The 13,866-nt window shown below is 39.2% G+C and overlaps 1 protein-coding gene across 1 annotated transcript in view; it reads right to left on the bottom strand.

The window, feature by feature from the left end:
* Nucleotides 1-5,639: 5,639 nt before the first annotated feature.
* CIP2A (cellular inhibitor of PP2A) overlaps nucleotides 5,640-13,866 on the bottom strand; it is a 31,325-nt gene continuing 23,098 nt past the window's right edge. The window contains exons 17-21 of the mRNA XM_061628110.1: nucleotides 13,350-13,546; nucleotides 11,377-11,490; nucleotides 8,963-9,045; nucleotides 8,167-8,306; nucleotides 5,640-6,441 (exon numbers count right to left, since the gene is read on the bottom strand). Of these exons, the coding sequence (XP_061484094.1) occupies nucleotides 6,271-6,441; nucleotides 8,167-8,306; nucleotides 8,963-9,045; nucleotides 11,377-11,490; nucleotides 13,350-13,546 (705 nt within the window). The 3' untranslated portion in view covers nucleotides 5,640-6,270. The remainder of the gene's footprint in view (nucleotides 6,442-8,166; nucleotides 8,307-8,962; nucleotides 9,046-11,376; nucleotides 11,491-13,349; nucleotides 13,547-13,866) is intronic.

The following is a 13,866-nucleotide window of genomic DNA, read 5'->3' as shown; positions in this document are numbered from 1 at the left end:
CAAGTTCAAGGTGTGTTTTCCATGTTACAGGTGCCACATAGTAACTGTTCTGCATTTGTATAAAATTGATCCTTTAGTGTGGCAACACATACAATTTGGAACTCCCTGCCTATTGACATTAGGCAAGCACCTTCATTATACTCTTTTCAACACCTGTTAAAAACATTTTTGTTTAGGCAAGCCTATCCAGACATGTAGAAGCTATTATGTTTTATCTGTTTTTAACTGTTAGGTTTATTATTTTGAATGTTTTTAAATACCTGTTTTTCACTGTTCTTGCCATTAATTTTATTGTTTTAATTCCTTCTTTGAGGTTTCAGTTTTTTTACAATAAAGCAGTAAATAATTGTTGTAAATAAAATACATAAATAAATTTCAGAATCACTGTGGCCCTTGGGTCTCTTTCCTCTTTTAGGAACAAAGGAATCTACCTTATACGGACTCAGGCCATTTGGTACTATCTAGCTCAGTACTGATGACATGGACTAGCATTGGCTCTCCAGGATTCCAGGCAATAGTCTCTTCCAGAGATTGAATTTTGGACCTTTGCATGCAAAGCATGTGCCCTACCACTGAGCTACAGCCCTTCCCCTGTTTAAAAAAGGATTCACTAATAGGCAAAAAACCTTGCAGTTTAAGAGTGTACCTATAGTCCACAGATATTTCTATCAAACTTTAAAAAGCAGGGAGATTGGACAGCTATGGTGAATGCACCATGGGAGCAGACCTGACCTCCTCTCTGAGATATTGGACTGCCCTACAAAGTTGTCAAAATGCAAACACAATTTGGGTTGGTCTTTCACAGTCCAATCCACTTCCTGTGTAGCTTGGAAGAATTTGGTAACATGTGCCTCTGAACACATGGTGAGTGGTGGCAACACCTGCAATCAGCCCAAATAATAGAAAGACATGTGTTGTGCTGATCTTGTTTTAGCAGGGAGGAAGCAACATTATTAAGACAGTTGATACAGTTCAGATGGTCACTAACTATGTCTGATTTACTTTGCAATTTTAGTGAAGTTTCCTATAGGAAATCATTTTCTTTTGTTTCTATTTCTGTGAATATGTGAAGTACAGCAACACTGCAAAATTTACACTAAAAAAACCTCCAAAATAATTGTGGAATAATGGCACTAACTATTCTGCAGAATAGTCTCCAGTGGACATGAAGAGTGTCTCAGTTTGCACAAGATAATACAGTGGGAGGTGAAATATATTCTAGCAAAATTCTAGGTGTGTTCTATGTTTTTAATTGACCATGCCCACCTTGCCTTAAATGAAGTGGTACAGCTTGAGAACGTTGACAAGGTGCTTGGACAGGTTCATGCAACCACTTCTGTGCTTGCCCTTCTTGGCTAATAGAAGCTAGCAGGAATGGAATAGCCGGCTGGGCCAGGGAAGTGATTAATGCCTCTCTGTGAGAGGGGGTGGTCCCTCGCTGCCTGAAAGAGGCGGTAGTGAGACCACTCCTGAAGAGACCCTCCCTGGACCCAGAAAATCTTAGTATCTATAGGCCAGTAGCAAATGTTCCATTCCCTGGCAAGGTACTTGAACGAGTTGTTGCGGGCCAGCTCCAGACACTGTTGGATAAGACCGATTATCTGGATCCATTTCAGTCGGGTTTCAGGCCTGGTTTGGGCACGGAAACAGCCTTGGTCGCCCTGTATGCTGACCTCTGTCGGGAGAGAGACAGGGGGAGTGTGACTCTGTTGATTCTCCTTGATCTCTCAGTGGCTTTCGATACCATCAACCATGGTATCCTTCTGGGGAGACTGGCTGAGTTGGGAGTGGGAGGGTCTGCATTGCAGTGGTTCTGCTCCTACTTGGCAGGTTGGCTCCAGAAGGTGGTGCTTGGGGAACATTGCTCAGCACCCTGGACTCTCCAGTATGGGGTTCTGCAGGGGTCAGTTCTGTCCCCCATGCTGTTCAACATCTACATGAAACTGTTGGGCGCGGTCATCCGGAGCTTTGGAGTGTGTTGCCATCAGTATGCTGATGATATGCAGCTGTATTTCTCCTTTTCATCTTCTTCCGGTGAGGCTGTCAATGTGCTGAACCGGTGCCTGGCTGCAACAATGGACTGGATGAGGGCTAATAAACTGAGGCTCAATCCAGACAAGATTGAGATGCTGCTAGTGGGTGGTTCTTCTGACCAGATGTTGGATGTCCAACCTGTTCTGGATGCAGTTGCACTCCCCCTGAAGGAGCAGGTTCATAGCTTGGGGGTTCTCCTAGAACCATCTCTGTCACTTGAGGCTCAGGTAGCCTCGGTGGCATGGAGTGCCTTCTACCAACTTCAGTTGGTGGCCCAACTATGTCCCTATCTGGACAGGGATAACCTGGCTTCAGTTGTTCATGCTCTGGTAACCTCCAAATTAGATTACTGCAATGCACTCTACGTGGGGCTGCCTTTGAAGACGGTTCAGAAACTGCAGCTTGTGCAAAATGCAGCGGCCAACTTGTCTTGGCTTTTTGAAGCAGGAACTAATAAAGGCTTGCTTGCAATTGACACTAATTGTAACTCTTCTCAGTGGCTAACACACTCCCCTTTCATGCTGACTGGCTGATAGGATGCTGGAAACATAGGAGCCCTGCTGGGACCTGGCTTCCAAAAAAGTAAGGGATCTAAGACCCCCCAGGACCCAAGACAAGTACACCCCTGAAGACAACATTATCTCTCCCCCCCCAATACCACATAAAGAAGCTAATTAGTCTGGCAACTGAATCTTATTTCAATACTGGTGAGGGAATTATGTCTCCAAAAGGGCAAAGTCTAGTTTAGACGGTACAGGGCAAGGCCACATGACCCACATCACTTTCAACACCATGTCCCATCCTCAACCACCAATCCACAGACATGGTGTGAACCACCTGAATGAAGCTTGTGGACCACTGGTGGTCCATGGACCAGAGGTTGGGGACCCTTGCAGTAGATTAATCTTGTTCAATGTAGCCAAGAGGGTTTCAGGCTTTTGAACCACATCTCCTGCCATTTGGCAAATTCAGGGGAGTTTCAAAAGCAATTTGCTATATGGCAGGGAGTGGAGTCAGAAAGAAAAAAAGGCAAAATATTGTAAGCTGGTACAAGCATTTTGCATGCGACTAGATAATTTGGATACAAGCTCATATATTGTAGCATGTGCAGTATTATGACTTTTGTTTCCCAAGGAAACACACATACATTTTCTGCTATGCGGTAGAGCATCTGTTTTGCATGCAGGTCTCAGATTCATTCCCTGGCATCTCCAGATAGGCTGGAAGAGAACCCTGTCTGAAATCCTGGAGAGCCTCTGCCAGTCAGTGTAGACAGTACTGAGCTCGATGGATTAATCTGATTCAGTTGAAGGCAGTTTCCTATGTTCCTAACTTAACTGTCACAATCTGGTAGACCTAACAACCTGGTTCTCGCTGTTTACATTCACTTGTCAAAAGAGCTGCTCAAACTCTTTTCAACCTTCCAGTCATCAAGCAGAACTGCATCTTAACTGACAGATGCCCTTAAGGCAGTTTCCTGTAGGTAATGCCAAAAGGTGTTGAGAGTCTGGAGATCATTAGAAGAGTATTTGGGGGGACAGGGAGATGCATTTTACCTGCAATTCTCTTGGAGCAGATAACATTCACTTATGGCAAAAGAAAAGCCCTTTACATTTTTGCTTTATTTATTATAGGTATTATGAAAAAAACCCTATCCAACATGGGCCAATTATTTTTCTCCCCAACTTTCTAACCCACTTTGAACTGAGCCTCATCTTTCCATTGGCTTCACAAAACATTATGTTCTTGAAGAATAGCAATTAGATTAAAAGGAAAACTTATAAGCGTTAAGATTTTCCGTACATATATTTGTGTTGCTTATTTTACTTTACAAACATTATGGCTATGATCCAACTAAAAGTCAACATTTTTGTCTTACTGATTTTAGTGGTAGATATGTAAATGTGTGCTTAACTCCTTATTTTTTAATTACATTTATTTCCCACCTTTCTCCTAGGGGCTTAAGGTGGCATGCATGGTTTCCCTCTCCCCATTTTAGCCTCACAACAACCGTATGAGGTAGGTTAGGCTGAGAGACAGTGACTGGCACAATGTTACCCAATGATCTTCATGGCAGAGTGGGGATGTGAACCTTGGTATCCAACACTCTAACCATGAGACTTAAAACTACAGGACCTTATCTGGATTGTTCTGAATTTACACCCATGATACACTATAAATGCATTTCAGTTGCAAGTATTATCAGTGTACTTCAATGGACTGAGTACTGGATTTCAAATCGAGAAAGCAACTTTTAAAGCTCTGGTCAATCACAAACTCATTTGACAACTTTTGGATAAAACAATACATTTTTACTTTAAAATCAAGTGATATTATTTCCATGCATTCACTTGTTAACCTTTTCTTAAGCCTCTCCAGAAATAGACATTTAACACAAATTATTTAGCTCTACCCCGTTTAATTATCCATGTAGCTGGTTCTCCAAATAAAAAATTGTTTAAACCTGTTTCAGATCTGTTTTATACGCTTATCACAAACAGCATATGAAGGAGTAAATTAGTTCCACTGGGCTGTACCACTAGACAAAATATGAGGACTCTTATGACTGAATTTCTGCTCTCATTTATAAGACTTCTCTCAGAAAACTAGCGTATCGGAGAGAAAGATAGACTAGACTCTTTCCCCCAAACATTTAGTTTTCCATGTGTGTGGAGATCTGCGGGAGTACTCAGGGAGCTCTTTTATTAGCAAGAGAAATCATGTCAACTCCTACCTTCCTAAAGCTCAGTTCAGAGACAGATTTATTACCTCATATGCCGTTTGTGAGAGCTAGGCCCCAATAATCATGGAGAACTGCTGTTTTCACTCTTTAAAAAGAAAGTTTATTATGCCATCAGCACAACTAATGTAGCTTAAGGGACAACAAGATGATAATATATTTTATCATCCAACCATGCATGTGTAAACAAAACATTTGTACTTGAATGTATTAAATACACACATAAGAAACTCAAGTGAATTTTTATTTCCCTTTCCAGAGACAAATGATGACATTTAAAACAAAACTACAGAAGGACATTAAATATAAGTCCATAATAAATATTTTATTAAAATGGCAAAAGCTACTATTGAGATGGAGACAACAGAAGCAGCTTTCAATAATGTAATTGACAACATTAAGGCCACATGGTTAAGCATAAATTAAGCCACATGGTTAAGCACAGGAGCTCAAATGAAGTTCAAAAGGTATTTGCTGACAGCTGTAGCTTTATCAACACTGCACATTAAGTGGAATTAGTAGTAACAGAATTTCAGAATTTTAATGTCCCCAAACACAGCCAGCTCTCTTTTATAAATTACATAAGGGGCATACCACTGTATATTTTAGCAAAATACACGTCTTGGTATTTACATCCTATGTTATGTTTAAAATGTGTATTCCCATTAAAGTTCATTACTATAAAATATTTTAAATGGTTTAAAATGTATAGAATTATATTTTTCTAAATGTAGTAAGATATAATGAAGATTCATAAGACTATATAATATGTAACCAAAGAAATACAAATAGTGACAATGTGTGAGCTGTAGAGAACACTCACACATATTTTCAGAAACCTAAAGAACCAAAAAGCAGTGAGTGGAACTAAATGGGATTTTAACACTGGGAGATAAAACTGAAAGCTGAATATACATATATATACATACCTGTGTTTTCTATTTCCTGGAAACTAGACATTAATAGGCCATCAGCATTTTGGAGCCACATACTAATGGGCTAGGACATTTCTATTTCCCTGTTCATTTAATATATATTGTAGTAATTTAAAATCTGTACAATTCATTGTTTTAAACATTTATGCTCCAATATACCTCCGGCTTTTCTATCTTTTCTCTCTACTCTCTGGGTTTGTATGTTAGACAACTGGACTCTACTGTACAAAATTATATATACATGGATTTTAAAACTTACATAAAGTTTCATACTTGGAAATCTGCCTAAAACTGGAGAATCACCTACCCTAACTCAACTCCTATTATCAGTGATAGTATGTGGATCAAATAATCTCAAATAATTTCTTGTAAAACCAGGAAACAAGGCCCCCACAGCTGCTCATATCTATGTGGACATTAGTGCCAACATGAACAGTAATTAGCCTGCATTCTGTAAAAATCTAAAGTGGATTTTTAAAAATGTAACAATACTTGAGGCTTACATGAGGTTTTGATTGGCTCTTTTCTTTTTAGTGAAATACAGTACTAAGTAATCCAATTCTATAAACTGAGATTCACAGCTTCTGCATTTAGTTTGCCACCACTTAAGCTGTGTATCATTGCTATCATATGAGAATGTTTGTTCAGCTCTTCTTGCTGAAGTTTGACTAAAGCATCCTTTTCTTCCAGTCGTCCTTCCAGTTGTGACTTCTGAACTTCCAAGGAAGATGCCTAAAGGTACATATTAGATACTATTCAGTCGTCTCACTCTAATACACATATTTGCCATCGGTGAAACCAAGACTCAGTTTATATATTACAAGAAACCACAGTTAAGAAAGCTTAATTGGTTTGATATCTAAATGGAGAAGCCATGGTTTTTGATTCAACAGAAGAGCAGAATTAGAAACCAGGTTTTTAAGTGAGTTTTTGAAAACCATGATTTAGCTAATCATATTTTGGTGTGATATCCCAATTGACAGCCATTGCTTTAGAGACTGCTGCGCTGGAAATAGGAGAGAACTTATGAATCCAAGTGTCGAGAAGACAGAAAATAAAAGCAAACATGCAGCTTTAAAACCATAGTTTGCCTGGTTAACTAGCAAAAGCTATGGATTGATGTGATATCTGAACTGATATCTGAACACGTCTGTATATCTTACTTAAGAAACACACATTAATAATACAGTGTGATTCTTCAGAAATAGTCTGATACCAGCTGGTGGCAAGGCCAGAAGAAACAATAAAGTGCTAGCCAAAAGAAGCACTAAACGTGGCTGGTTTTACACACATATGAAAAAAAATTCCACACAAGAGGTGAGGAAATAACTTCAAGCAACTAGTATTAGCTGCTATTCCAGAAGGAGAAACCTGTACAGCAGGAGATGCATCTCACGTGACCAGAACCAGTGGAAAAAGTGACTACCAGAGGATGATGATAGAAGGGTAGGCATATCTATGGTTTAGTGGAGCACAAGCAAAAGATGAGTCAAAAAGAAAATGAGACACAGTGACAGACACACATACAGAGAGATGCCAGTTGGGTGTGGCATGCTATGCACAGGACAGACAAAGTCAAAAAAAGCAAGAGGATACAATGGATTTGGTAGGAATGGGAGAGGATGTACACAGAAAAGAACACAATAGTTCCATGGAAGGTGTTGGGGACTGATTGGCCAGTGAGATGAGTAGGATTTATCACAATATGGTCAACTAAAATTTTCATGTGGCCTAGTAGCAACCTGCAAGGCTATATTATTGTCCCTCTTCACCAGAAGAACAGTAAAGTCTTATTAACTTCATACTTTGATTCATAGTTGGGAAAACTATCATTCCACACAGAAGGATCTAAGAGATGTGGAACCTGTGGCTCTCCAGATAATGTTGAATTCCATTTCTCATCAGCCTCAGCCTACGGTCAGGGATCATGGGTGTTGCAGTCCACAACATCTGGAGCATCACAGGTTTTTTGACCCTGGTCTAAGGAGTGAAAACACTGACCTGTACCATTGAGGGTTGTTAAAGAGACAACACAAGGAAAGGCATGCTTTGGTCAATAACCCCGCTAGATGTGAAAAACCACAGACAGAATAGATACTTTGAATTTTAACCTTTAAACAACAGATATATTTGACAAAGCTTTATAGGGCATTTTTGCTTTAAGCAAAATGTCTGTTGCTAAATTTAAGGCACAGCACCTTTGGCTGTTGCAGAAATCAGATCTTCCAAGGCAGAGAACCAGGGTGAAAACTCATGTTGGTTGCTACAAGGCCCATCCTTTGTTATAAGACTTACACATCAACTCTACATATGTTGACTCAGAAGTTAGTCCTACTGAGTTCAATGAGGCTTACCTCCCGGTAAGCAATTATTAATATTTATTTGCAACTGTGCTGTCACATTCCTCAATACTTTTAGAAATTTTCCAAACATGTCAAACTCCAGAAGAAAGTTTACCTTAATACTCAGCTCTTTTCTTGCCTGCTCCGTTTTACTCAGTTCCTTTCTAAGGATGTCTATGGTCTCCTCCATATCTGATTTTTCCTTCTGCCTAGCTTTAAGTTTTTCTTCCTGAATCTTTACCTTCTGTTGCAAACCTTTTGGAGAATTTGTGAGAAAAGCCATTTTTTTTGTCAAGAACTCTTGAACACTTCTTTACAGTTGTCAGTTAAATGAGTTACACAGCACTGCCATCTACTGAGCATACACTGATAGCTTGTGTTCCGTAGTCAAGTGATTGCCTGCCTAAGGAAGATACATTTTTCAGCTGAGCCATTTGAGTTCAAAGGGATAACTACAAACCTGGGCTTGTGACTGTACACTAATATTCTGACTGTGCTGATTAAATGGGAGTTTCCCAGAGTAAAAGCAGAAAATACCCCTGCTCCATTACAGTTGTGCTACAGTTGCATCATTGCTGGCTTATTTTGAGAGTTTGGATCTGGGTCTGAATAAGAGAACATGCTATTCTTCAAACATCAGCAAGTTCCCAAGCCAACAAAAGAACCTGGGTAAAACAATAGCATCATTGTGTTATGGAGTTGTAATTGCAAACTCCAAAGCAAAAATGATTGTGTGATCCTATATATTTAATCATGCTCTGAAATGGGCTGTACTTCATACTTGCCTAGTTCAGCATTTAAAAACTGTTCAAAATATAATGTAGCATGAGAAATGGATTTCCCAGGCTTCATCTATAAATCAAAACTCTTGATGAATAAATATAGGAAGTCAGAATCCAGAACTAACTTACTTGATATTTTCCCATCTTTATCTTGCAGCTGTTTGTGCAATTCTTTTCTGTGCTCTTCTGTTTCTAGCAACTGAGTGACAGTTCTAAGAAATTGAAGGGTACAAATATGAAAATTCTTCCTAAGAACATGCAGTCTTTAATATCATTACAGTGTCATACTATAGCAATATTTACCTATCATTCGGTGTAATTATATCGCTTCCTGCATTTAATTATTTGTTTGTATCCATTGTTAATCATATAATATTTCCTCATTTTGTCAACCACTGAAAATGGACATTTTGCCAAACAAAAACACCCACCACTGACATTTGCAAACAGCCTACCTAGCAGTAAAACTTGCTATGTGAAAACAGTGGAAACTTGCTATGTGAAAACAGTTTTTCATTAACTCTATTTACACCATCCGTGCAGACTGGTATTTTTTTTACCCTACTTAACATTCAAGCACTATGTATTAGAAACCCTCAAAAAATAACCACAGATCTTATCTCTATTTAAGTGAAAACAAGAATAAGGCATTCTGTTACCCATCACCACCATTAGCGTCACCCATGTAAAAAAAAGCTGAATGATTCTAATTCTGAGATATCTATATAAAGACAGGGTTTCAATTCTCATTTGCTTTGATAGGAGTCAGGGAAACATCACTTATGAGATGGAGAGAGGAAATTCAATGTGAATTTGCTGCCTTAGAATAGAGAAGTTAATATATACCCAAATTTCACTCTATACCTTCTTTATAAAACTTTACATCAAATCCCCACAGTTGTTCAAAGCTAGTTTTGGAATTACTATTGATATTTATTATTGTTTTAATTATATTGAGTTTTTTATATGCTGTAACCCACCCTGGGACCTTCTGGTTAAGGGTGGATAAGAAATACAATAAACAATACTGATAATCTGTGCAAGAGTAGCTTGGGTGTTGTCAGATGAACTTTCAGGGGGGAAAAGACTTTCAGATTTGAACACTGCTGCTGATACAGTATTGAGTGAGGTGTCTTTCACTGCCTTGCTCAATTTTATGGGATCAATTCATTTACGAAACCTGAAGATCTGGGCAAGATGCTTGCAGCTGACAACATGCCCTCTTTAACTGTTGCCTATTTGGTCTGATTAAGTTTTGCCATGGGGGTTTGACAGATTGGATCCAGGAGGTGGAGAAGGCATCACTATGTAATAATGTGGTCCTGGCCACCTTTAAGGAGGTGCTGGTGGAGCATCCACTTTTGAAGGCCTCTCTGGATCCAGGCATTTATGCCAATTATCAACCAGTCACTAGCACACCTTTTTCTGGCAAGGTGCTTGAGAGTTAGTGGCAGTTCAGCCGCAGATCCTCTTGGAGGAAAATGATTAACTTTCAGTCTAGGTTCAGGCATAGTTTTGAGACAGAATCAACCTTTGTCACCCTGATGGATGGCCTTTTGTGGGAGGACAGGGGGAAGGCAACTCTGTTTTTCCTGCTTGATCTCTCAGCAGCTTTTGAAACCTTTGACCATGGTATCATTCTGGATCACATCCATGATGTAGGACTGGAGCTGTTTCAGTGGTTCTGCTCCTGCTTACAGGGTTGGTTTCAGAGAGCACATTGGTTGACTATGTCTCAGCATCCTGGTGATTGGCATGTGGGGTGCCATGCAGTTCTAATACTGCATTAGAGCAAAAATCATCACCAGTTTAATTTGTATGCTATTTTCCATGGTAAACCGTGCCCAGTCATTTCCCCCTTTCCCCCACAGCTCCCAGCACCCCATTCCACACTGTTTAGGAGGGGCTTCCAGAGGATGTAGGGAAAAGCCCCTCTTTGTGAGCTTTATTCTGCTGACAGTACTTAGGATCCAAATCATTTTATTTTACATGATTCTAGAGACAACTAAGACAGGTATAAGTTTAGGAATTATGATTTTTATTGGACTAACGTGTTTCTGAGTTTGCTGAATTTCTGTATTTATCTTAACTATTTACATATCAGCAAACTGGGAAGTAAACCTCAACATTCATGCCCTTCCACAGTGTAGAAACCACCTGTGAAGAAGAAATATTGGCCAAACAAGAAGTTGAAAGTCTGGGTCAAAAGTCTCAAAGAATTTTAAGTAGTGTAATTGACAGATTCAGGAGGCCCTACAAATAATTATACTACAAACACAGCTTAATTAAAAAAAACCCACAAAAACAGAATAAAGAGTTTCACTTTTACTACACAGCTATATGGCCCTACTTGATTAATCTTCATGATGATTTTTCTCTGTATTGAAAGCTAGCAAACATCTTTGAAAAAGCTGGGAACAAATCATGATGTACTTGAAATATTCTGAAGTGTATTAAAAACAACTTTAAGTAGTTTTGATTAAAACTGAAGTTTTTCATTGAAACATAGCATCCTCTTAACTTAAGGTAAGAACTGAACTTACTTGTCGTTCTGTTGCTTGAGTGAGTCATTCTGCCTTTTAATGGTCTCAAGTTGTTTACTGAGTGCATTACACATTAGCTGTAGATCATTATATTGTTTTTGAATGGTTTCATGCCTAAAGTATAAAACAGACTTAATATCATGTGGTTTTTATAACATATTTTTATAACATTCGTACTTTTAAAATCAGAACTATTAATGCTCACATGTGCGTTTGCAGGTGTGTGTTGGAGCTCAAGTCAACTTTCAGTATAAGCCTTAAAAGAAGTCTTGGTCATAAATTTCACACATTTTGAAGTATTTTAGATTCAATTCTGACTAATTCATTGCCTAGAAAACTGATGCTGCTTTTCCTTGTAGATGTAGCAAAATGGAACCTTGCAAAGGAGGGACCAACAATTAGCTTGTTTTCTGGCAGCTGTACCCTGTTACTGAGGTCTTTTCAGGTGTTTAGCTTGACCACCCAAGGACAAGAAGTAGGGGCTGGGTGTATGCATGCCAGCTCTACCCCCAACATCCCCATGTGCATCACACCTTCACAAGTGTGAAGGTCAGGAGTGGAGGAACAGAATTGGCATGTGTGCCCCTGGCCCTCTACACACTTTTTCTTCTCATGTGATCAGGTTGAACACCTGCAGATGGCTAGAGACTGCAGAACCCAATTTGAGATATCAATTCTATAGAAGTGCAACCTGCAGTAAGATGTTGCAATATACTCTCACCTCCTAATAGGAGTGCTCTTGTTCAGAGTTCCAGCCAGCCTGATATTCCATTCCATCCTTTCCCCCAAGTTTTCTGTTTTTGATTTTCAAACTCTGTATTCTGTTACTACTAGGCATATTTAGTCTTCATGGGGTTGACTTTTTTTCCTTTTTTTTTTTGAGGTGGGGTAGAAGTTTGCAGTGGGGTAGAAGTCATTAACCAGAATGGAGACAATAAGAAATCAGAAGAATGATAGGGCTGGGGAGGGCAGCTATGAGAGAACTAGAAAAGGTCCTCAAATGCGAAGATGTATCACTGAACACCAAAGTCAGGATCATTCAGACCATAGTATTTCTGATCTCTATGTATGGATGTGAAAGTTGGACAGTGAAAAAAGTGGATAAGAGAAAAATCAACTCGTCTGAAATGTGTTGGAGGAGAGCTTTACAAAATCTGAACAGGGTGGTTCATGACATATGCTCTTGGAGGTCACTGATTCATAGGGCCGCCATAAGTCGTAATCAACTTGAAGGCACATAACAACAACAAGAAGAAGCTTGCCATTTCAGTATTTGTCCAGATTTTTCTGCAAATCTGAGTTGCCTGTTTCTCAGTGGCTCCATTTCACTAGAGTTTGCCATTAGAGAAAGTGATACGGTGGTTCTCATAAGCAACAAGTACAGGAATTACTATCATGATTCCTGGCTGAGATAAATCATTGCCACCTAATTCTGCAAGCTAGTAGTTGCCCTGAATATATAATTCAATTTCTGAGTAATCTAATCTTTGAGATAAACTTCTATTCATCATTGTGTGAAGCATTACTTTAAAAAAAATCACATCCAGTTCTTACACTTGTAACCTAGTTCTCAAAAGCTGTGGGTCATGACTCACAGGAGTGATCTGCTATTTCTGGAATAAGAAAAGTGGTCATAAACACCAGGCCCATTATCTAAAAGAAAGGTGCCTACCCCCAAGACTGATCATGCATCAGACTGATCCAATACTGTGCTCTGAAACTGAAGCCCTGACTTCCTACTGCTGGATACTGTGGTTTTGGTTTGACATCTAGCAGCTATTCCCCCTTCTACTACACCAATACAAAGTTTGCAAGTAATGAAAAACCAAACTCTACAGTCTCAAACACATCAATGTTGGGAAAAATATGCATCATAGAATAATTCTCAAGTATATAAGGCTTTGGGGGGTTTGTGCGCTTTCTGGAGGGGGAGTCTTCCTTCACACATCTTTCATAGCAGTGTAGTATCTTACTTTTGAATAAGATCAATGGAAGATCTTTTCAGTATCTCATGTTCCTCTGCTATTGCCTGCAGTTTTCTATTGTGCTGAAAGAGTTGTTCAATATCACTTTGAGTCCGCTCAGATTCTACCTGCTGCGCTTTCAATAATCCTTCAAAATCTTCATTTTTTCGTTCAGCATCCTTCAACATTGAAGCAAGTGTTCTAGCCTTTTGGAAAGACAGAGAGAATGCATTGCACTACAGGCTTAGGTTTGCTGCTCCATAGCACATATAAGGAACACTCTTTGGTCAATGACAAGTGTACATTACAACAGTAACTGCCAAAGGGCACTGACCATTCTAAAACTGGATACCTTTAGAAACCTGAAGTATCTTGGACTGCTAAAGTAAGGATTGCAGCTATGAAAGTTATATTGATTTCTTCCCGAAAAAAGTACTAGCCTAATTAACAAAAAACCCAAGGCATATTGTTGAAGAACAACCTTGCATTGGTAGCTCTTTTCAGGCAACAAATTAATTATTGTGCA

The sequence above is a fragment of the Rhineura floridana genome, chromosome 5 (genome assembly GCF_030035675.1).
Source record: "Rhineura floridana isolate rRhiFlo1 chromosome 5, rRhiFlo1.hap2, whole genome shotgun sequence".
NCBI classification, from domain to species: domain Eukaryota; kingdom Metazoa; phylum Chordata; class Lepidosauria; order Squamata; family Rhineuridae; genus Rhineura; species Rhineura floridana.
The sequence above is the reverse complement of the archived record's forward strand: the minus strand, read 5'-3'. Positions and strand labels throughout refer to the sequence as shown.